The 23,945-nt window shown below is 41.4% G+C and overlaps 1 protein-coding gene across 9 annotated transcripts in view; it reads left to right on the top strand.

Annotated features, from left to right (window-relative positions):
- The window catches only part of LOC148041531 (DNAse I-like superfamily protein), a 96,814-nt gene that overhangs the window by 39,912 nt on the left and 32,957 nt on the right, over positions 1–23,945 (top strand). Inside the window, exons 2-7 of one of the 9 annotated variants that reach the window (XM_087680549.1) lie at positions 9,322–9,409; positions 10,845–10,885; positions 10,968–11,017; positions 13,427–13,459; positions 13,547–13,616; positions 14,144–14,265. In XM_087680549.1, the coding sequence (XP_087536675.1) occupies positions 9,322–9,409; positions 10,845–10,885; positions 10,968–11,017; positions 13,427–13,459; positions 13,547–13,616; positions 14,144–14,265 (404 nt within the window). Of the gene's footprint in view, positions 1–9,321; positions 9,410–10,844; positions 10,886–10,967; positions 11,018–13,418; positions 13,460–13,496; positions 13,617–14,143; positions 14,266–23,945 lie in introns of all 9 variants that reach the window. The other 8 variants (XM_087680544.1, XM_087680559.1, XM_087680554.1 and 5 more) reach the window with 8 other exon arrangements.

Here is a 23,945-nt window from a genome sequence, read left to right as displayed (position 1 = left end):
AAAAACAGTTTTAGCCCCATTGATCCAAGTCTTGGAGTTTTCAAATTTTGACACGCTTCTCGAGATTGCTACTAAACCCTAATTTTTGTTGCAGATTAGGGTTTACAGCAGAGAAATCCGAAATTTCTTAGCCTTTGGTGATCTCAATGCTGTGATATTTGGGGCAAGGTTGTGGAAAGGTTGGGAGATGAGAGAGAATGCTGAGGAGAGAGAAAATTCAGACTTTCTTTGTGAAGAACTGAAGAAAATCAATCATTTACTGTTGCTACCTTGTCTCAAGAGCCTGTAGATGCTGTCACCTATTGTTGATTGGTCTTCTTCTGCCCTTGGTTGCCTTAGAAGGTCCTCCAATGGTTGCAAATCAGACCAGCAACATCTCCTCGAGGTGTGTGTAGTGGAGGTATCTTTCTCTCGAGGGCTGGCTATCTAGGGCGCGTTGCGGCATTGGGTTGTAGTGCGTGTCGCATGGGCATGGTTAGGTGGGTCGGGGCTTCCATCCGAAATAGGTGAGTGGGGATGGTGAGTGCATTCAGTTAGAGTGAGGGGGATGGGTAGTTTTTTGTGGGGTGAGAGGTGAGTGGGGTGTTGACCCATAGTGAAGGGTTTCAAGGGTGGGCCCTTGCGTAAGCACCAAGAAAGTTCAAGTGCTATGGGAAACTCCTTGCCCGATGGGGGGAGATGATATGGTGGACTGTTGAGATGCGTCGGTGCTGTGCTGTGTCGTGATACCATGCCGTTTCGACCTCTGTGTCATGTTGAGGTGCCGTGTCGACTTGGGGAGACCGTGTCATGCTGTGCCGTGTCATGTTGAGGTAACATGCTGAGATGTTCCGTGGCGCGATGCGCGTGACTGGGTTTGAGGGGGATCCATAATACTTAGATTATGGATATTGCTGGAAAAACCATTTGGGAAGGATGCCACTTGTTAAAAATGCCCATGCGACACTGAAAAACGTGTTTAGAGATTGGAGAGAGGCATTTTTAGTGTATTCAGCTTGCAAGAGAGAGGGAGGAGATGCTATTGGTCTAATTTGCAGCCATTGGAGGACCTTCTGAGGCAGCCAGGGGTAGGAGAAGACCAATCAACAGCACAGGTGACAGCATCTACAGGCTGTTGAGACAGGGCAGTAATAGTAAATGATTGATTTTCTTCAGTTCTTTGCATCTACAAGTTGTTGAGACAGGGCAGCAGCAGTAAATGATTGATTTTCTTCAGTTCTTCATGAAGAAAGTCTAAATTTTCTCTCTCCTCAGGATTCTCTCTCATTTTGAACAGCAAGGGGAGTTGGAATGCCAAAAGGGATTGGGAGAAACCCATTGTATATCAACTTCTTCTTCAATTAAGTTAAATAAAATACCGAAAGGGGCGCTAGTTTTGGGGCCAACAGGGTGTCTAATGTCCAAGATTATACGGTAAAGTGCACTTTTCAGTTTTGTGAATTTGTTAATTCTTGTAAATAGTGCTTAATTAGGTTATTTATCACCCTATCTGAGGAGGAAGGCTCTTTACATGGTTCCATTGCGAGGAATCTTGCTCACTAATGATCGACTTTGGCATACCATGATACGTAAAGATGTGCTGCAAAAACAATTGTACCATATGATGAGCCTTTATTTTCTTCCTCACCAGAATGAAATGGGCTTGTTTGTTAAACTTGCAAATGATAGTCCATATCCGATCATTCCTTGTAGGTGTCTTAGGAAGCTAAAAAATAAAGTCCATTGCAATGCTCTACCAAGGCTTGTTTGGAATAGGCAAGGGCTACAACAAACCCGGTATCTTTTGCCTATCATGCTTTATCTTTTGGCATATGATGCATGTCTTAACAAACTGTTCTACATCATGCCTCAAAGCTAGCTAATAAAAGAAATGCTCCAATGCCTTGACCATGGCATCAATACCTCTATGCCTTGCATACGGAGGAGCATGACTTTCAGTGATAACTCTAGGCCTTAATTGCTTTGTGACTGTCAGACTCAGAAGATCAAGAAGACTAGAGGAAAGCAGTCCGATCCTAAATTGAGCACGAGATCCGTTTCACCTCCCAGCCTTGCCTAGTTCATTGCTGGCCAGACTCATCGTGATCCGATTGCCAGCCGTCAAACCTTGGTGAGTCCTACTATTCTTGGACTCTCTTTAATGGTAGGCTTCCCTAAACCCTGTTTAGGCGCCCAAGACCCCGGACGGTCATGCCTCGTGCATGTTTCCCTTAATTTACCTTATAAATATAACATTTCCTTCCCCTTAAGAATCGGTTTCGTCCTCCAAAACGATACTTGGAAGGTCTAACTGTAAATTGGGAAACCTTTTCTTTAAAGTACTTACTCGCTCCCATGTTGAGCTTTCTTCTGAACAATCTTTCCACTTAACCAAACATTCTTGATAAATAGTATTCCTTGTTCGTCTATTACGAACATTTAATATTCTTTCTGGTTCATGTGGATTAGATTGGTCATTTAATAGCTCCTCAATGTTATCATTTAAGATTAGATTATTCAAATCACCCAGCTTCTTCCTTAACTTACTTACATGAAAAACTGGATGTATTTTACTATCAGCAGGTAGTTGGAGCTTGTAAGCCAGTTCTCCCACCTTTTTAAGTATTATGAAAGGACCACAATACCTTGGTGAAAGCTTTGGACATTGTCCCGTTTTCATGGTTTTAGTTTGTTCAGGCACCTTAAGATAGACCAATTCACCTTCTTCAAAGGAGATGTCTCTTCGATGAGGATCTGCATATGCTCTAGCTCGATTTTGAGCTTTTTTAATATTTTCTTGAGCAAATTTTAACATACTATTCATATCCTCCAAAAAATCTTTAGTAGCCTGAACCTTTTTCTTATGCAGTAGGACTGCATAAGGAGCTTTGGGCTGAAACCCATACATTAACATAAATGGACTATATCCAGTGGAAGAGTGCTTGGCACTATTATATGCAAACTCTGCTATCGGTAGATACTCTTCCCAATTAGTTTGCCTTTTACTTACATATGCCCTAAGCATATCTTCAAGGATTTGGTTAATCCTTTCAGTTTGCCCATCAGTTTGCGGGTGATCCGCCGTACTCATGCTAAGTTTAGTATCCAACTTCCTAAATACCGCACGCCAAAATTGACTATCAAATTTCCTATCCCGATCAGAAGCTATATTTGCCGGAAGGCCATACAATTGGTATATGTTCTCTACGAACAATCTAGCCAATTCTGGTGTTTTAACATCAGTTGAAGTTGGAATGAACCTAGCCATTTTGGTTAACCTATCCACAATCACCCACACAGAGTCGTGCCCCTTTTGTGTTCTAGGTAAAGCGACAATAAAATCCATGGAGATACTCTCCCATTTTCCCGAAGGAATCTCTAGTGGATGGAGAAGTCCTCCCATTTTCAATCTTTCAGCTTTATTAACCTGGCATTTATTACATTTGACCACATAGTCAAGGATGTCCTTATTCATTCCAGGCCAATAGAACTGCCTTTTAATAAGACTATAAGTCTTATTAACTCCTGGATGTCTCGCGCTAGGGGTATCATGACACTCAAAGAGTATCTGGCGCCTTATTTCTGTATCTTTCGGGACACATACCCTACCCTTGTAGAGTAAATAACCATTATGAATGGTAAAACTCTTCCACTTGAATCCGGTTTGAGCAACCCCTGATGCTTGATTTCCTTGTTGAACATCCTCAGATATTCCTTCCTCAGTAGAAGCACTTTCATTTGGATCCCCATTTTTTATTGCTTCCCATATGTTGGAATATGCCGGATCAACCTGGCATTTCCCTTTTAAAGATTCAAGCAAGTTGGAAGTGAACTGAGTAAAACTCAATTCATTAATGATGGGCATTCTGCTGAGTGCATCAGCTACTATATTGTACTTTCTTTTTCTATATCTTATCTCATAGTCGAACTCTTGGAGGAGTTTGGCCCATCTGGCTTTACGTCCATGTAAATCCGGTTGATCATTAAGCCACTTAATGCTTTCATGATCCGATAAAATAAAAAGTTTGGCACCGTACAAATAGTGCCTCCATTTCTTCATTGCATGTACTATTGCATATAGCTCCCTCTCATAAACAGAATAATTCTGTTTTGCACGGTCTAATTTTTTGCTTTCAAAGGCAACTGGTCGACCTTCTTGTAATAAGACCGCGCCTATCGCCTTATCACTGGCATCAGCTTCAACCACAAATGGTTTATTGGGATCCACAATTAATAGTACTGGAGCTGTAGCAATAGCTACCTTAAGTTTTTGAAAACTTTAATTTTGGTCTGTTTCCCAATTAAAGCTTTTTTCTTTCCCTTTAAGTTGGTCTGTCATTGGAACAGCTATTTTGGCATAATCTCAAATGAATCTACGATAAAATCCAGATAAACCTAGGAAGATCTACAGCTCTTCCAAGTTCCTTGGAGATGGCCATTCAATAATTGCCCTTACTTTTTCTGGATCCATGTTGATTCCCTCTTTCGAGATAATATGCCCCAAATATTTGACCTCTTGTGCAAAGAATTCACATTTAGTTTTCTTCGCATAAAGAGAATGTGTTCTTAACAGTTGGAATACTAATTGTAAGTGTTCCAAATGTTCTTCTCTTGATTTACTAAAGATCAAGATATCGTCCAAGAAGACTACTACAAAATGTCCTAGATAGGGCCGTAAAACACTATTCATCAGCTTCATAAAGGTAGCTAGTGCATTAGTGAGGCCAAAAGGCATCACCAAAAAATCATAATGCCCGTATCTAGTACGAAATGTTGTCTTAGGAACATCTTGTGCTTTAATTCTTACTTTGTGATAGCCTGATCTTAAATCTATCTTTGTGAAGAATTTTGCCCCTTGTAATTGATCAAAAAGATCTTCCATTCTGGGTATAGGAAATTTATTCTTCACGGTTATTTTATCAAGTGCTCTATAGTCAACACAAAGTCGCATAGAACGATCTTTTTTCTTTACTAATAAAATTGGCGAAGCCCAAGGTGAATTACTGGGTTGAATAAACCCTTTATCAAGGTAATCCTTAATTTGTCTTTCAACTTCTTGGTGCTGCGTTTCACTTAACTTATAAGGTGGTTTAGAAATAGGGTGAGTATCCTTATTTGTGTCAATTGGGTGATTTATATCACCCCTATTTGGTGGAAGGCCACTTGGTAAGTCAGAAGGAAACACATCTTTAAATTCATCTAACAAACTGCTTAATTCATTATTTACATTCAACTCACAAACATAAGAAAATTGTTGCTTTATATTACAGAAAGTAAAAGTGTTTTGTACAGGAAGAGACCATAACATGTATACCTCACAAACTTTCTTCTTTATCAGCTTCTGAACTTCAGTTGAACACAGTAAAGGATTATCAGATACTTCATGTTCACCTTGAATGACAAAAGTCTTACCATCCCTTTCAAATTCCAGTGTATTATGATGATAACTACGTTTTAAGGATGGTTCCAATCCCCATAGCCACTCCCTCCCTAGAGCAATATCAGCTCTTTCCATGTTCATGATTTGGAAATCAAGTTTATCTTTATATCCTTGAATCTCAATTTTCAAATTGGATACCATTGTATCCCATATTTTATTATCTTGACCTTGCATCATATGAACAACATATTGATGCCTACTCTTTTGTTGGGGAAGTTGCAAATTTTTGACAAGTGCATAATTTATAAAATTATGTGTAGCAGAGTCATCAATCATGACTCTAACCCTCTTTCCAGCTATCAATCCATGTACTCTAACTAAATCATGTGGCCCAAAGGTAGGCTACCACATAGAAGTTGACATACAACACTTGTGTTGTACATCCATGTGCAAGACCTCTAAAGATTTATACCTTTCATGCCCCTTTAATTCTAAGGTCTGCACTACATGGATTTGTTTTTCTTTTTCCTTGCCCTTGTCCTTATCCTTTCCTTTGTCTTCCCCCTTTTTCCTTTGAGGGCAATTCCAAGCAGCATGGTTAGGGTATAGGCAATTGAAACACAGCTTTTCTTTTTTAGCCTTATCAAAGTCGTCTGGACTTAACTTTGGCCTTACATATTGTTTCTTTTCAAAAGGTTATTTTTTACCTTTAAAAAATGGCATTTTCCTTTTAAATTTACCCACAAATTTTGAGGTTTCCAATTCCTTAGACTTGGGCTCCATATCAGTGAGACTAGTGAGTGTATCTGGACGCATACTATCTTCATTGATTAATATAAATTTAATTGCCTCTTCCAGCGTCTTAGGTGAACTCCTTTTTACTTCCTTTTTACAGGCTTTATTTAGTCCCCTAATGAACCCTCTTGTCTTTTGAAATTCATCTATTCCTTCCAATTTGAGGATTATCTCACGATATTCCTCCAGATATGTCAGCAGGGGTCTTCCCTTTTGTCTGACATAATCCCAATCTTCCCAATTTCTTTCCATTTCATTTTCAGGAAGGAATTCTTTCAAAAAGACGGATTCAAATTGAGCCCAAGTTTCATGTATTTTATTTGCCTCCTTTAAAGTTCGCCACCATTTATACGCTTTGGGCCCCAAAGTTAAACTGGCCTCCAGTGCTTGGAGATGTGGTGGAGTATTTTTAAGTTTATGTAAATCTTCACATTTTTGGAGAAAATTAAAGATTGTATCTTTGTTTCTATCTTTTTCCTCCACGTGAAACTGAGGGGGTTTCATATCTTTTAAAACTGGATTATCCCTCAACTTGTGGTGGGGTTCCTTAGGATCTCGCATAGTCACATCTAAATCTTTCGATGAAGATGGAACATCCGAGGTTTCTATCTTATTTTTATCTTTTTCTAACAATAAGGTTAATTGAGATTTTATTTCAGTGAGTGTTTGAGTTAAAAATTCCATTTGAACCCCCTGAGCCTGCACACGAGCAGTAAGATCATCAAATTGTTCTCGTGTAGCAAAGAATTCTTCCCACTGTTCCTCTTGCATTTCCGATTCATGGGGATCTACCATAGGGTGGTCCCCAGAACTAGAACCTTCCATTACTCCCTCTTTTCCTTTTTCTGCCATTAATACACTGGAATTGGAAAGCAAAGATAAGAAATTTGCATACAAAGTAAAGTACTTCCCTGATTATAATGGCAGGCAACTCTTGCTGGTTTCGTAAATAAACCCGAAGAGTAAGGAACAAATTTTGCCTTCCCGGACTAGACCAGTCACGCTGGAAATGAAGTTCTTCGGCAGAAAACGGGACTATCACGTGAACCACCAATATGTCTTTTATTTGTAGGACGAGTGTGACTAATTTCAGTCAGCTGGTTGCGAACTGTTGAATGATTGCTCTTCCCAGACGATTGGTGTAACGTGAGTTACATGAAACTACTCTCTTTAAGACGATTTGTATGACGTGAGGCACGCGTGAGGTACGTGAACTCTGTCTTCACGCATTAATCTTCCTGCGACGTCTCACATAAAGAGACGTCCCGTTACGGCGTCTCACGCTCCTTGTGACATCTCATGGTCCGTGGCACGTCTCACGCCTTTCACTTTCCCTTACGGCCTGTCACGCTTTTATGGCGTCTCCCTTTTCGGCCAGTAATAACATATGACGGGTGACGTATCTGTCATTTCGCCTAGCCTCAGATGTAACCGTCAATTCGCTTGGCCTCGCTTGAAAGGAACTTCACGAATGGCTCTGATACCAATGTTAGACTCAGAAGATCAAGAAGACTAGAGGAAAGTAGTCCGATCCTAAATTGAGCACGAGATCTATTTCACCTCCCAGCCTTGCCTAGTTCATTGCTGACCAGACTCATCGTGATCCGATTGCCAGCCGTCAAACCTTGGTGAGTCCTACTATTCTTGGACTCTCTTTAATGCTAGGCTCCCCTAAACCCCGTTCGGGCGCCCAAGACCCTTGACGGTCATGCCTCTTGCATGTTTCCCTTAATTTACCTTATAAATATAACAGTGACACACAGTCGTCCATGCATCATAAAAAATCCATCTCTTAGCACAAAGTGTCCATGTCTTTGGCCATTGCAAAGCTGATCATAAACATTAGCAAATTCGATTTAGCAACATATTGCTCTTTCATGGCATCCAACTTAGTGTGATAAACCATACTGATGGCTGAAATCTGTGGCTTACGTGATAGTGCATCAGCCACAACATTCTTTTTACCATCAATATGTACAATCTGAAAATGAAACATAGAGAGAAAATTTGCCTATCTCATATGCTTCTCTGACAACTTTGTGTGCGTTAGAAAGTACCTCAAAGTTTAATGGTCTCTCTGCATTGTAAAATCAGCCCCCAACAAATAATGTTTCGACTTAGACAGTGCATGAACTGGCCAATAATTAAATTGGCTAGGCAACTTCCATTCCCGAGTGTCTTTGCGCCATCTTTGACCATCAGATTGGCGTTAGGTACCATTAAACACCACTTTTTTAGTGCCACCAAATTGACATTTATGGCCAAATGAATGACCTAGGCCAACAACTGGCACCACATACCACCAAGTACCTATGCAATATAACTTATAACAACTTTTGCCTTTGACATCCCATGATTTTCTCGGGTCTCGGGCTCATAAATTTACTCTAACCCTAGTTACACCTCACATGTGCAACATTTACTTAACCATGTGATTAAAAATTGATTCACATGTTAAATGAGGTTTCAAAAATACATGTCCTCATGACATTTGTAGTAAATTTCAACACTTTCAGGCTCAAAGAGGTTAGGAATTTCCAGTTTGAATTAATTATTCTTGATTGGAAGTTAAGTCTAGAGGTTGAGTTTGCATGGGCAGATGTGATACTTGGCAATTGGATAAGTTTGGGTGGCTACCTTTTAAATCTGATTCAAGGCTTGACTCTGCAAGGGGATCAGAGTCAAATCTCTGTTGTACAACAGGTTTTGGAATGAGGTGAAAAGAAGTACTGCAAATGATGCCAATGTTTTGGGGCCAATTGGGTGTTGGCTCATCTCAATTTTTGAGGGAAATCAAGCCCAAAGCGGTGAAGTGATGAATTTTGACTTCTCATTTATTTTATGAACGTATTGTGTACTGTAAATTGATCAAGCAATGATTTGTGTGATGGAAATACATTAGTATTATCACATGAATGCGTTGAGAGGATGGTGCTTTTTCTAGATTTTGGTGCTTGATAGTAGTATTCACTTTACTGCTGTTTTTTCCCTTGAAAATATGATATGGTTGGAGTTGAAGTTGTGCATAGCAAATGGTTCAATATAGGATTTTAGAACTGCAGTTAGTCCTCTTCCCAAGCTTCTTCTTAGTATCTCTGTTTGTGTCTTTGGATTCTATAGCTCATTTGTTACTTCAATTGCCAATGACTTTGTCTTTTTCTTGACAGGGGGCAAGTATGGCAACAAGTACAACTACATGGAAGCCTAATTTTCTTCCGATTGAAGGATCTGTAAATGATTCTTCTGGTTCACAGAGTAAGTGAGGATTAAATCTTTGACCTGATTTATGAGTTCATCTTATGTCACATTCTAAACTAGGCATTGAAAAATTATGGTTGCTCTCGACTCTCCAGCTCGAGGTATCTGTATTTCAAGTTTAGACTTCTGGCTTTATTCTTGTTACCCTGTGTTTGGGGGTAATAATGGTTAGAGGCTGAAAGGTTATTTGTAGGATAGCTATATATAGGGACATCTAGATGTCGGACCTAAGCATATTGATCTGCTCAGGTTTCAAATTTATCTTCCAAGTTCAATTGTGGGGATACTGGCTCTTATCATTTGGCATTGCACCCTGAAGATGTTGCTCTAATAGTGCTCATCAGTGTGTCTAGCTTTGCCAGATTGCTTAGTTTGCCTTGTTCAACTGCTGCTCACATAAACAGACATTCAACCAAGGTGAGCTGCTGAAACATGCAAAACTTGTGCATCCTACAGTTGATGAACTGATTGGAAGTGTAGAATACTTGACTCTTAGTGAGATACAAGTATATGCTATGGGCATGGAGGAGCATTCAATGTTTGATCTAATCTGCTCTACGATTCTCTAGAAACACTTCATGTGTTAGAGAAAAAGTATAATGTTGTCACACTGTCTAATGTGCATGCTACAAGGAGAGTCCTTATGTGTATGGTCCTCAAGCACTCACATCCAAAATGTCCAAGCTGGAAAGTATGCTGCTGTTGCTGATTAGAGGCTAGGAGCTATGAGCATTTGAGAAGGTAAGAGAAGCTGGAAGGGAGAGGCCTTTGTGTGGACCAAAGTCAGCCAGGTTAATTTCAATGCTGGACGATGGTTAACCTTAAGTCACGGCTCCTTTGTAGTCTCTTGTCTGACTGATTTGCTACTGCCACATGCACCAAGGTTGCCTATCTGGTGCCTTACCTGTCTGGCTTCCAAGGTGTTCTGCCATCCTTCCTATGTGTTACCTGTTTGCTTAAATACAGCTGGTTATAGCAGTATTCTTTCACTCTAGCATTGATGTCAATCAGCATGAGCTTGATGGATCAGTAGCTAGCATTCTTCCATTAAGTCAAGCTCAGAATCACTAGACCAATTTTGCTTGGCATTCAATGCAGGTCATATGTAAGACTTAACTACCCTTTTACAAGAAATAGACAGTTGACTCATATTCCTACATGCAGTACCCTTGATAGTCAGCTATTTTTGAGATTAGGATGGATCGACTCTATTTAGTGTTTTAATTTAGGCTCTGTTTAGTACCCATGAAGATACTCACTGTTGGTTAAAGGTGGAGAGAGTTAAGGCTTTATACATTTAGCTGATGTTTATACATTTATCTTGTAAGAAATGTATAACCCTCTACATAAATTTTGGGTAGGGATGTTCATCAGATAAAAACTCGTGTTGGGGATTGGCCCAATTAAGGGTGTTGCTTCTTTTTGTTTGCAGTGGCAGTCATTAGACTTGTTTCCTATAATATTTTGGCCCAGGTAAGTTTTTGTTACTTATGGCACTCTCTTTCAGTTATGTATTATGATATTCTGAAAAAGTAGTAATGTTTTGGCTCTGCAGGCTTATGTGAAGAGTGCCTTTTTTCCACATTCTCCATCACCTTGCCTAAGGTTAGTGAAGGGCACTTGTGATCTTTATCATTTGCATTATGATATCTCTACTTAACCATTTTTTGTCTGTGTTTGAATTTTGTGCATGGATGTAAAATATGGACTTGCACAAATGCATGGATAATCGTTCTGTGTTGAGCATTAAAAATCAGTGTGAAAACTCCCAGTTTAGTGTATTTGTGTGAAGGAATCACAAGGCATCTCTTAGGATTAACATGTTAGTGATGTCTTAGAACATACATGCTAGGCCTGTCCAGTCACATCAATCCATGATGTTCTTTATGATATGTTTGTTCACACATAGACATAGAGGCACATGGTTCTCTCTCTCTCTCTCTCTCTCTCTCTCTCCCCCCCCCACACACACACACACCCATATACGGTCTTTTAATACCTCAGCAAGTTGGGTCATCACTTTGGCATGAGAATTACCTACTAGGAGAAGATAGTGGAGCTAGTATCCTCCTATCTTGAACTTGGGTCACTTTCTCCAAAAGAATGGTACACGAGGATTTGCAGCCCTTGTTGCTCTAGAGAGACAGTGTGCCCGGGTCTATTTTAGGAGCCAAGGACAATCGTATGGCTTTTTGACAGTCAGGTGACCCCAGTAGTGATGTATAGAGCTGCTTATGAGCACCTAATCTTCATAGTTGGATGGTGGAGCATGGAGCGATCCCTAGCTATGATGATTGCTGAGATGATACAAAACAAACCACTAGTACCACATGTGATTATGTGAGTGCCAACCACTCCCAAGATGCAACATTGATCCTGCCTCAACTGACACATCTACTGCCTCCTTTCAGTTGTTGAGATTTTCCTTTATATCTTTTTAAAAATTCTTCCATTGGTCCCAATCAAGCCAACCACGCTTTCCTAAACCATTGTTGTAGGCATCATGTGCCTCCAAATGAAGTGGAAGAAGGGGAGGACAACTTGAGAGTAGAAAGAGGTAACTGGTAAAGGTAGATTCAAGAATCAAGAACTTAGAGGTGGATGACGACTGAAGGGAAGTTTGAGATCAAATGCAAGGAGACCTCTTTATTTTAAGGGCCAAGCAAAAGGTTCAAACTTTGGAGTGGCCTGTTAGATTCCAAAAACCTTTTTTTTGGCCCCGGGGGGGGGGGGGGTGGTGTGGGGGGGGTATGTGCAGAAAACCATCATCTGACTAGCAAAAAATGGCTAGTTTTTTGAATTGGATGCCGATGATATTTTTTTGGGGTGCATGATGAGAGCATTGTCATGAATTGTATGGGTCACATACCCGAACAATTGCATGGTATAGATCATACAAATCGATTTTGTTCAGGAATGAAATCTAACTAGGCTTATCTTTCTATGTGACACTTGTTAAAATAGAACATGACTCTTGGGATTTGGCTCTTACACTTGAAACTTTGTAATGGTTTTCTAATTCATGATATTTGAACTTTCTACCTCTAAAGTCACATGTTTTATATTTTCTATGTGTAATGCTGATGACATAGTTGCTAGGAGCTCAGAAATAGGGAAATGTAAACACATTTCAGAGTCACAAAACAGAGTGGACCTCAGTCTGAAATGATGAAACAAGGAAAAGGGAAATGGAAACACATTTCAGAGTCGCGAAACAGAGTTGGACCTCAGTCTGAAATGATGAAACAAGGAAGTGGGAATCCAGAAATTATAAATATGAATAGAAATAACTGAATGAATATGAATATATGGTTATAAATGTGTGTGTGTGTGTGTGTGTGTGTGTGTAGTTACAGTGCACTATAAGCTACTAGTTTAGCCTATAATAATTTGATGCTTACATTGCCAAACATTCACATCAGACTCACTATTTTGTAGCTGCTGGTTGCTAGCAAGAGTTAGTACTAGTTTCGTAATTACACAAATCTTTGTGGCTCCATGCATACTCTTACTATAGATGGCTTTAATGAAGAGAAACAGGCATGCAAACGCATGCAATAAAAGTAGAGTTTGAAGGCTAGAAATGAAAGCTGAAAACTAAATGACATTGCCCATCAGCCAAAACTGGAAACATGGGTGGGTAATGTTAAAGGCCTCCCTCCCCCCTTAAAAGCAAAAGATTTTTTCAATCCCCAAACGTGTTTCGGAGTCCCCAAAACATTTTTCGTTTCAGCAGTTGAAAACGCTGTTTTAGGTTACTATTATTCTTAGTAAAGCTGATTTATACGTAATTTTAGTGAATGTACAAAACAACATATTTTATTTGCAACATTTGTGTCTGTTCCATGCCATACACATTCATGAACCGAACATATTGTATAAATCATGCCTGAGTACCTTGCTGAAGAAATTAGCCCATAATTTGAATTAACTTTAGGCTAAAATGATGTAGCTTAATAGGGATAATCAGGTTGAAGAGGCCCATTGATGTAACTTTTTTTTCTAGCATACCAGGAGAAGCAGCTCATGTTTATTCTGCATGTCCAGGTTGTTTTTAGCTCAATCTCTGAGCTTATTTTTATAGATCTCATGCTTACAGATATCATTCATCTACTTAGGGGCGTGTTTCCTCAGGTGGAAGGCTCGTTCTCAGGCAATTTTGGCACGTCTCTTGGCCTTCAAAGCAGATATTCTTTGTTTGCAGGTGAGTTTTCTAGTTCCTGTTTTGTATGTTCTACTCATCATCTTGTACTACTACACTAGCTACAGTAGTCTGCTACTAGCATTCTAATCTCAATAACTTTTTCATGGAGTATTATTCATGATGTTTGTTAATCTGAATTGAATCCCTAAACATAAGATTAGATGTAGGTTTGATTCCAATAAACACACTTTTCGGTGGTCTCTTTGGTCAAAATTTTAATTTATGTTCAGGCTCTGGCTGCTTAACTTTTTGTTCATATTCCATCCTGTATCAACCGAGCTTTTACATCAGTTGAACTTTGCAAGCTATTAGCACATGCCATGTGACATGTATTGCTGCCACTATCCCACTAGTTGTTAAATTTAATCAATTAGTGTGATGCTTTTTATACTGCTGCCATGGCCAGATATTGTCCGGTAACTGTTTATTTGATAGTCTGATCAATCTTTTTGTTGATGTTTTCTGTTTTGGAATTTGTATTTTCTACTTTCTATTTACACCGATTGATTTATGTTTCCTTGTAGTAGGAGTTGGATGAGTATGAAAGCTTTTACAAGAAACAACTAGATACCCATGGATACTCAAGTGTGTATATCAAAAGGTCGGGCAAAAAAAGGGATGGTTGTGGCATCTTTTACCAGCGAGCACGGTAGGTCTTCGCATTTGAAATCTTAGTCTTGCACTTCTGTTATAGTTAAACATTAAGACTTTTTTGCTAGATATGCTTGTAATGATATATTATAGGTCTTAACTCTTTGTACCCATCTGTTTTTCGGGCATAATCACTTGCGATCCCAACTTCATGTCATTGAGTTGCAAAGAAAGATCTGAACTTAGACAATCTTTATTGTAATTGTCTTGTCTAAATCAGACGGCAGCACGTGTGGAAAATCTGCACAGTGAAGGGAGCAAAATGCAGTTCTCAGGGCAGTGTGTTGTTGAAGTAATTGCTGGGAGGTGAAGGACAGTTGTCGAGGGAATGAACCACAGTCCTTTGATGTTGTTGACGACGTGGAAGATGATCATCAGTTGTCGAGAGAGCAAACCTTAGTCCTTTGATACCGGGGAGTGACTTGGGCAGCAAAATGCAAATCCCAGAGTGTCGGAGTTGTCAAACACAGGGAGGGCAGCCCAAATGCCGACACTAGGTGGATAATGATGACGCCAAATGATGGAGGATGAGCTGAGCTGCAAAAACGCAAGTCCCAGCAACCTCTGTTGACAGACGAGTGACTCTAGGTGATGGAGGAGAAGCTAGGCTGCAAAAACGCAGGTCCCAACAGCCCCTGTGATAGAAGAATGATGAAATCATTGATGCTAGGTAGTGTAGACTGCTGCCAGAGGCTAGAATTCTGACGCCAAGCTAGAGATGATGCCTCCGGGCAAGGAGAAGACCTCCAGACTGAAAAACGTAGGTGAAGGTGGAGCCTGAAGGAGAAGGGTGTTGTGGGAAGCAGACGATGGCGATGCTAGTTGGAAGATGCTCCAAACGCAAGGCTTGATGATGGAATAGGGTGCTTGAAGGAGAAGGGGAAGGGTGAAGGTAGCGATGAGCCATGAACTGCATTGTCCTCCTTAAGGGGTGTGAGGGCAGTGCATGGGGTTGGTGACAAAAGGGAAGTGGTGATGGTGAAGAAATGACTGAGGAGAGAGGTAAGAATGAACGAAGTGACTGCCTATTTATAGGTATAAGCTATCTAGGGTGGTGCACCATTGTGTGTGGGTGCTCATTGAAAAAGTGGCCAAAATGTGGACACTAGTTCTTTTTGGGGTTGTTGGTGCGAAATCCTAAATGAAGTGTGTGAATTGAAGAAGTGGTTTCTCAACACCCCCTCTCAAACCTAAAAAGGAATGAAGAAAGAGGAGTGAAGGGAGATACCATGAAGATGAAGAGGATCTCAGAGTTCCAAGATTTTCACTTGAAGGTAACATGTAGTAAGGAACAATAGATGGGATGAAGTGTAGAACTTGACTCCACCTCAGGAGAGAAGCTTGGTGGCCTTCGAACTCCTTCCAACATGGAACAGTGGACAGGATGAATTGTAGAACTTTTTCTACAACATTGGTATCATTGACTATATGTGGTACTTGGAAATAATATTATAAAATATTATTTTTAAAAAAATCGATGAGATGTTACCTCTCTCAAGTTTTTTGTAACGGGGGTTTCGCCAATTTCTACCACGTCATTTTCTCCATCGGCCCGCGATCTTTACTTCCCTTGCTTCAAATGAGCTTTTTGAACTTCTACAACCTTGTGGAGCCATGGAAATCAAGTGAAATCGACGTGGCAGTTCCAAAAGAGTTGATGGTTATCCATAATATTTTTACCATCATTTCACTTGGTGATATGGTTGTATGGAACGAAGGCATAATAGGGGATAGAGAGAATGGAAATGATAGACGATCAACCCGTGGATATGTGTTCTCTTTTGGGAGTGTTGCAGTCACTTGGAGCAGCAAGAAACAACCTACAGTTGCCTTGTCGAGCACAGAGGCTGAGTACAGGGGTGCAGCAATGGCTGCATGTGAGGTAGCTTGGTTGCATAAGCTACTTTATGATATGCATCAGTCTACAGATGGGCCAGTTGTCATTTATTGTGACAACATGAGTAGTATACACTTGGCAAATAACCCACTCTATCATGCTAGAACAAAGCACATTGAGGTGCATTATCACTATGTGCGAGAGAGGGTTTTACTAGGTCTTATTGATCTAGTTTATGTCAGCACAGAGGATTAGGTAGCTGACATATTCACGAAGGCATTGGGCGTAGAGAAGTTTGATCAGCCCATGTTTGATGTGAATGCAGGTCACTCTTATGTGGATGGTGAATCCAGTGGCTCAGAACAGAGCATTGATGATGAGTTGGGTATTCCTTCTATTGTTACACCTGGAGTAAGGAAGACCAGGGATGTTTTGAGAGCACCTGGGAGTGAACCTATTTTGCACAGGTCTACGAGAACTAGGTATCCTGTGGATAGGCTAAAATATGATGGATTTACAGCCATTCACTATGCATATATGGTCAAAGTGATACAGGAACCAGAACCCACTTCTTTTGAGCAAGCCATGGGAAAAGAAAAATGGGAGAAAGCCATGGATGAAGAAATGGATGCCTTGGAAGCAAATGCTACATGGGAATTGATACCTTTGCCTAAAGGTAAGAATGCAATTGGCTGTAAGTGGGTTTTCATCACTTGGTCGGTTTTCATGGGCATAATCAGTTGTGAGTCTATGGGCTTGGTGCCTCGAGACTTATGCGGCTTTAGGCCTTGACACATTGTATGGCTGGGTATGGTTAAGCATGAGGGGAAGGGTGAAGGTAGCGATGAGCCATGAACTGCATTGTCCTCCTTAAGGGGTGTGAGGGCAGTGCATGGGGTTGGTGACAAAAGGGAAGTGGTGATGGTGAAGAAATGACTGAGGAGAGAGGTAAGAATGAACGAAGTGACTGCCTATTTATAGGTATAAGCTATCTAGGGTGGTGTACCATTGTGTGTGGGTGCTCATTGAAAAAGTGGCCAAAATGTGGACACTAGTTCTTTTTGGGGTTGTTGGTGCGAAATCCTAAATGAAGTGTGTGAATTGAAGAAGTGGTTTCTCAACACCCCCTCTCAAACCTAAAAAGGAATGAAGAAAGAGGAGTGAAGGGAGATACCATGAAGATGAAGAGGATCTCAGAGTTCCAAGATTTTCACTTGAAGGTAACATGTAGTAAGGAACAATAGATGGGATGAAGTGTAGAACTTGACTCCACCTCAGGAGAGAAGCTTGGTGGCCTTCGAATTCCTTCCAACATGGAACAGTGGACAGGATGAATTGTAGAACTTGACTCCACCTCTGGAGAGAAGCCACTAGCTCTGTGACTCCATGTGGGAAGGAGTTCGAAGGCCTCGTTACCAAGTTGTGGCAGCCGAGCCTCCAAGACCCTGATCTAAGTGGTCTTTGAAGATCTTGGGTATCAGGAGGAGAAATGATTGCTCAAAGACAGCCATCCTAAAAGAGAAAAGGGTAGGTGACGAACTTCATGAGAAGGGGCCCCCCTTGAGGGTGGAGATGCAAGGCCCCCTCTGAAGCCGAACAAGTAGAAGCCCCCTTTGAGGACAAAGAGAATACATCTCCCTTTGAAGCCCCCTTTGCAAGAGATAGGGAATCTAAAAACTCATGGATCATGGACTTTGAATCATCGGATGATGAAGGAAGTATCATTAGTCGTGCCGAAGAAGGTATCTGAGGTGTTGGATGCTCAGAGGTGGCCTCTCAAACCTAAGTAGTCGAGGGTGGGGAAAGGTGAGGCTCATGCAGAGCCAAGGGTGGGCAATAGTTGCTATCTCTCAATGGGGCAAATTGTGGAGCCAAACTAAGGGAAGGTGTCGAACAATCATTGTTCGTCGAAGGAGCGGATTGCCTTGGGGACAGTAGCCAACAATCACTGTCTCTTGGGGAAGCAAACTACAGAACTGCGGGTTGTCAAGGTGGCATTCTCAAAACCCTAGAAGAAGTAGAAGCAACCTCTGTAGCGCATTGCAGTGGTTGCGAGAAGGTTGTGGTATCAGTTGATCCTCTTGTGGCTTGAAAGGGCTTAGTGTACATCGGATGCGTCTTATTATCGTGTGCTAGATATCTAAAAGTCGGTGTAGAATAAATTCTGTGGCCTAGAAGGGATGCTTGGGGCAGGGTAGAGAGCAAAGGTCCATGGTAGCAAGCATCGGTGGGGGTTTCGGTGATGCCAAAAGAGAAGCACCTAGTGGTCCCTATCCATCTGTCTTTGGAGAAGTCATAGCACCGGAGTGCCAACGTGTAAATGGGTGGATGGGTGGAAGAGGAAGAGAAGGGTATCTCTGTCTCTTGGTGATGCAATGGAAATGAAGGGGAAAATAAGTAGATGATGCAAAACCCACAACCTGTCTTTGCCTTCGCTGATGAACAGGGTCTTTGGCTCTCTGAGCTTTTGCGCTCTGATACCATGTCAAAATAAGCGACAATGTAGAGAGATAGTAGGGTTTGTGGGGAGTAACATAGTATGTGTACGACAAATATTGAGAGAGAAGAGAAACTCAGAAACACAAGAACACAATGAGGATGCACTGAATCATGCTACGAGAAGAAAATATGATATAGCGGAGCCAAAGCTCAAAAGATAACTGCATTGTCCTATTTGAATTAGGCGGTAGCACTTGTGAGAAATTTGCACAATGAAGGGAGTGAAATGCAATCCTTCGGGCAGTGTGTTGTCGAAGTAATCACTGGAAGGTGAAGGACAGCTGTTGAGGGAGCAAAACGCAGTCCTTTGATGTTGTTGGAGATGTGGAAGATGATCACTAGTTGTTGAGGGAGTGAACCGCAGTCCTTTGATGCGAGGGACTGACATGGGCAGCAAAACGCAAATCCTAGAGTATGGAAGCTATCAAATGCAGCGAGAGCAGCCCAGATGTTGATGCTAAGTGGATAATGATGCTTCTAGATGATGGAGGATGAGTCGAGTTGCAAAAACGCAAGTGCGGCTAGAGGCTAGGATGTTGATACCAAGTTGGAGATAATGACGCCAGGCAAGGGGAACACCCCCAAATTGAAAAACGCAAGTGAAGATGGAGCCTAAAGGAGAAGGGTGTTGACACGAAGCAAAGGATGGTGATGCGAGGTGGAAGATGCTCCAAATGCAATGCCTAATGATGGACAGGTTGCCTGAAGCAGAAGAGGAAGGCTGAAGGCATCTAGGAGCCACGAACCGCAATGTCCTCCTCAAGGGGTGTAAGGGTAGTGGAAGGGGCTGGTGAGAGAAGGGAAGTGGTGGTGGTGATTGAAGAAGGTAGTGAAGAAATGAATAAGGAGAGAGATAAGAATGAATGAAATGATTATTGATTTATAGGCATAAGTTGTCTAGAGTGGCATATAACTGTGTGGGTGCCCATTGAAAAAGGGGCCAAAATGTGGACACCAACACTTTTTGGGGTTGCCAGTGTGAAACCCTAAATGAAGTATGGGAATTGAAGAAGTGGTTTCTCAATAGTTTTGGCAGTTGGTAGTTTGTTGGCTTAGATGCAGTAGGATAGAGTTTGCAAGCCATGCCTAGTGTATTACCTCGAGACTCCAAAGCACCACCTTGCCATTTACTCCATCGAGTAGGGGTATCATGAGGACATGTATTTTTGAAACCTCACTTAATATGTGGATTAATTTTTAATCACATGATTAAGTAAATATTGCACGTGAGGTGCAACTGGGGTTAGAGTAAATTTACGAGCTCGAGATCCGAGAAAATCACGAGATGTCAAAAGCAAAAGTTGCTACAAGTTATGTTGTACAGGTACTTCGTGGTATCTAGTGTCAATCGTTGGCCTAGGTCATTCATTTGGCCATAACTGTCCGTTGGTGATAATAGAGATGTGGCGTTTAATGGTACCCAACGTCAATCCAATAGTCATAGATGGCATAGAGAGACTCGAGAGTGGAAGATCTGTAGCCAATTTAATTATTGGCCAGTCAGATTATTTATTTGGACACTGAAATAATTATTAGATTAATTTTCGGTAATTAAAGGCTGAAAATTAATATTTAATGATGGATAATGTTGGGAAAACCATTTGGGAAGGCTACCACTTGGCAAACTTGCCCATACAAGTTGATAAAAGGTTGAAGAAGAGAAAAAACGAAATCATTCTTGTTGCTGTAGCAAATGTGGGAGAGTTGTGAGCAGCCATGGCTAGCCTATTTTCAGCCATTGCAGCCACCCACAAGTGAGTTTTCAGGAGGCGATTGCAGATTCGGACCCTCCACAGTTGGGCAATTGCATCTAGGTATATGATGACCACTGATTTGGATGTCTCAGTTGTAGGCGATAGCATTTAATGCTATTGTGGCAGGGCAGCAGCTGCATTTGATTGATTTTTAGTCATTCTTTGTGACAAAACTCTGAAAATTCTCTCTCTACAGCTTTCTTTCTCATCTCCCATCCATTTCACAATCTATATGGTGGGCAAACTTTTTGTCTATGTTTCACTTTCAGATTGTGTACATAGATGGCAAAAAGAATGTAGTGGCTGATGCACTGTCACAGAAACCTCAGTTGTTGGCTATCAGTATGGTTTATCACACTGAGTTGGATGCCATGAAGGATCAATATGCTACTGATTTTAACTTTGGAAATGTCTATGATCATCTTTGCAATGGCGAGGGGCATGATCATTTCGTACTTCTAAAGGGCTTTCTGATGATGCATGGATGATTGTGTGTCACAAAGTAGTTGAGGGCCAAGGTGATAATTGAGAGTCATGCTCCTCCTTATTCAAGGCATAGGGGTATTGATGCCACTGTTAAGGCAGTTGAGCGCTTCTTTTATTGGTTAGCTTTGAGACATGATGTTGAGCAATTTGTGAGGACATGCATAGTATGACAGAAAGTTAAGTATGATAGGCAAAAGATGCCGGGTTTATTACAGCCCTTGCCTATTCCCGATAGGCCTTGACAGAGCATTGCTATGGATTTTATCTTTGAGCTTCCACGCACACCTACAGGGAATGATGGGATATGGACTATCATATGCATGTTCAGTAAGCAGGCCCACTTCGTTTTAGTGAGTAAAAAGATAAAGGCTGATTGTATGGCACAGCTTTTTATACAACATCTGTTTTAAGTATCATGATATGCCAGAGTTAATCATTATTGATTGTAATCCACAGATGATAAGTTTGTTTTGGAAAGGACTGTTTGAGAATATAGGCACAACGTTGAAATTCTCTTCATCCTTCCATCCACAAACTGATGGTCGGTCTTGTAACGAAATGCCCTAACACAGAAACATAAACGGAAACCGTACAACAAAGCACGGACTGATAAAAGAACACAGTTAGGGTTAGAGTAACTTAGAGACAATGAACAGAGTAGATAAATGAAGTGATATAACTACTGAATAATACAATGCTCATGCAGCAAACACACTATGCAGTGAATGAATACTGAATCTCGAACTCCTGTATCTCAAGGATCAGGGCAGGGGTAATGAGCTGGAGAGTGTGTCGCGCTCCGAACGGATCCCGAATTGCAACAAGGCAGCCTCCGAATGTTGAACACCAGCAAACGTAGCAATGAGAAGCTGGATTTGTTGTTACAGACAGTTGTGAGGAGAGCGAAAGACTAAAAACGCAGGTAGGACAGCCAGCAAGAGAGAAAGACTAAAAACATACGCAGGTTGGACAGCTTGCAAGAGAGTGAAAGACTAAAAACACAAGCAGGACAGCCTGCAAGAGAGATAAAGACTAAAAACGCAGGCAGCAGGATTGTGATGACATGGTAGGCTGTACGGCATCAAGTCTGCACAGGAACAATAGGCGCCTGATTGGAATCAACTCCAAACTGCGTGAAGAGGGCTGGAAATCAGGCACCAACTGATGGAGATAGCAATGGACAGCTTTGGTTGAGATGTCCTCCGCGAATGGGGTGTGGGCAGAAGTTGAAACACTTGAAATTTGCAAAAACGAGATTAGAGAAGAGTGGAGGGTTGGTTGCCTATTTATAGAAAATTAGGGTTCTAGATCCTCTTCCACTTAACTCTCTCGATCCGCTCCCCATTTTAGGGTTTTGGCTAAAATAAGCCTAAAATAAGCATGTTTTAGGGCTGTTTAAGTGGCTAAGTGCATTTCTTAGTACAACACCCCCTCTCAGGCCCAAAATAGGGCTAGAAAAGTAGGCCAGCCTAAATGTTAATTTACCCCAAGGCGTCCCATTCCAAAGCAGCCAGGGCATCGGACAAAGGGTGCACGTCGGCTGCCCAGTGGCCTACCAAGACTGGAGAGGCGATGGTTATCTTACGAAGGGAGCCAAAGTGATCACCCTAGAGAGGCCAGGGCATCGGACCAAGGGTTCTTGGAGGCTGCCCATGGGCTTACCAAGTCCTACAAAGGCGGATGGAAACAAAATGGACTAGTTTGGGTTTTTTTTTTCTTTTTTTTTTTGTGGTGGTTTGAAAAGTGTTTTGAAAATACATAAGTAATATAGGGGCAGCGATAGATTAAGTGATAGATAGGAAAAGATAAAGAGAGTTTTAAACCCAAGTCATTCACAAAACTAGCAAGCCAATCCGTCACACTGACTAGGATAAGTGCCTAAGGATGATAAAAGTGTGTTGGTGTGTCAATCATGTGGTGAATATGTGGAGAGGCAAAAAAAAAGATGGTGGGCTTAGCAAGACAAGCAAAGCAAGCAAGGGTAGGGAAACTGCCTTTAGGAGAACCGCCATGTGTTATGCCATGAATATGGTGGATCCTAGAGTCGACCACTCCAAAAGACCAAAGAGGGATAAATGTGCACAGATGCATGTTTACATGAACAGAATGCCAATGCACGGGGTAATGCAAAGGGAGATGCAAAATGTCATGCTCATGCAATATGCTAGAGTCCCCGGATGGGTTTTGCCTTTAATTTTGATTTTGAGTTTGACTTTGAGTGGAGGTTTGGTTTCTTTTTTCCTTCCCTTGTTGCCCTTTTTGAGAATGAGCAACAAGAACCCCCTCTAAAGAGGAATTCGAATGAAACTGATCAAACAACCGTGCGTAACGCAACAACTGACACTTAAATTCATAGAATGTAGGCATGGTAGGTTTTGAAACTATGCCTTCCACAAAATTGAAGTATTTCCTAGGGAGTTTGTTTAGGAACAATGTGACCTGATCGTCGGAGGACTTAGGAGTCTCCGTAGTAGAGAATTCAATGAGGAGATGTCGATACTCAGCCAACTTGACTTTCAAGTCATCCCGGTTAGCGATTTTGAAAAGTTGAAGCTCATGGTCAAGATTAATACGACGGGTCCTATCTCGAGCCACATAGCGGTCAGTAAGGTGTGCCCATCGCTCTGACGCTAAGTCAAAATGCTGAAGCTGAGAATGAAACTCATGCATTAAGCCCTGCATCAGCTCGACAATAGCGGAGGCATTCCTAGCCTTCCATGAGCTGACAACCTCGTATGGAACAAATGCGGGATCAGGTTGGGGTTCCAACCCATGCACAAGATTCCATAGGTTCTAGAAGTCAAGGACATGTCTCATCAAGTTCGACCAAGTAGTAAAGTTTGATCTGTTAAAACGAGTCTTGTCATTAAATGCATGCGTGGCAGAAGATGAGCTAGAATCATGAGGTGTTAAGTAGGTAGGGTAAGATGGATGTGGGGGATAAGATTGTGGAGGGTAAGATGGTGGAGGTGGAGGGGGAAAAGATGGGTAGGCAGAGTGGGCTGTGAGTGTCGAATGAGTTCCATGAGCCTTCCATGAGCCGACAACCTCGTATGGAACAAATGTGGGATCAGGTTGGGGTTCCAACCCATGCACAAGATC

This window comes from Lygodium microphyllum, chromosome 1, assembly GCF_053477565.2.
Source record: "Lygodium microphyllum isolate KBCC chromosome 1, Lygodium_microphyllum_v1.1.10, whole genome shotgun sequence".
In the NCBI taxonomy this organism is placed as follows: Eukaryota; Viridiplantae; Streptophyta; class Polypodiopsida; order Schizaeales; family Lygodiaceae; genus Lygodium; species Lygodium microphyllum.
This window is presented reverse-complemented; position numbering and strand designations above follow the sequence as displayed.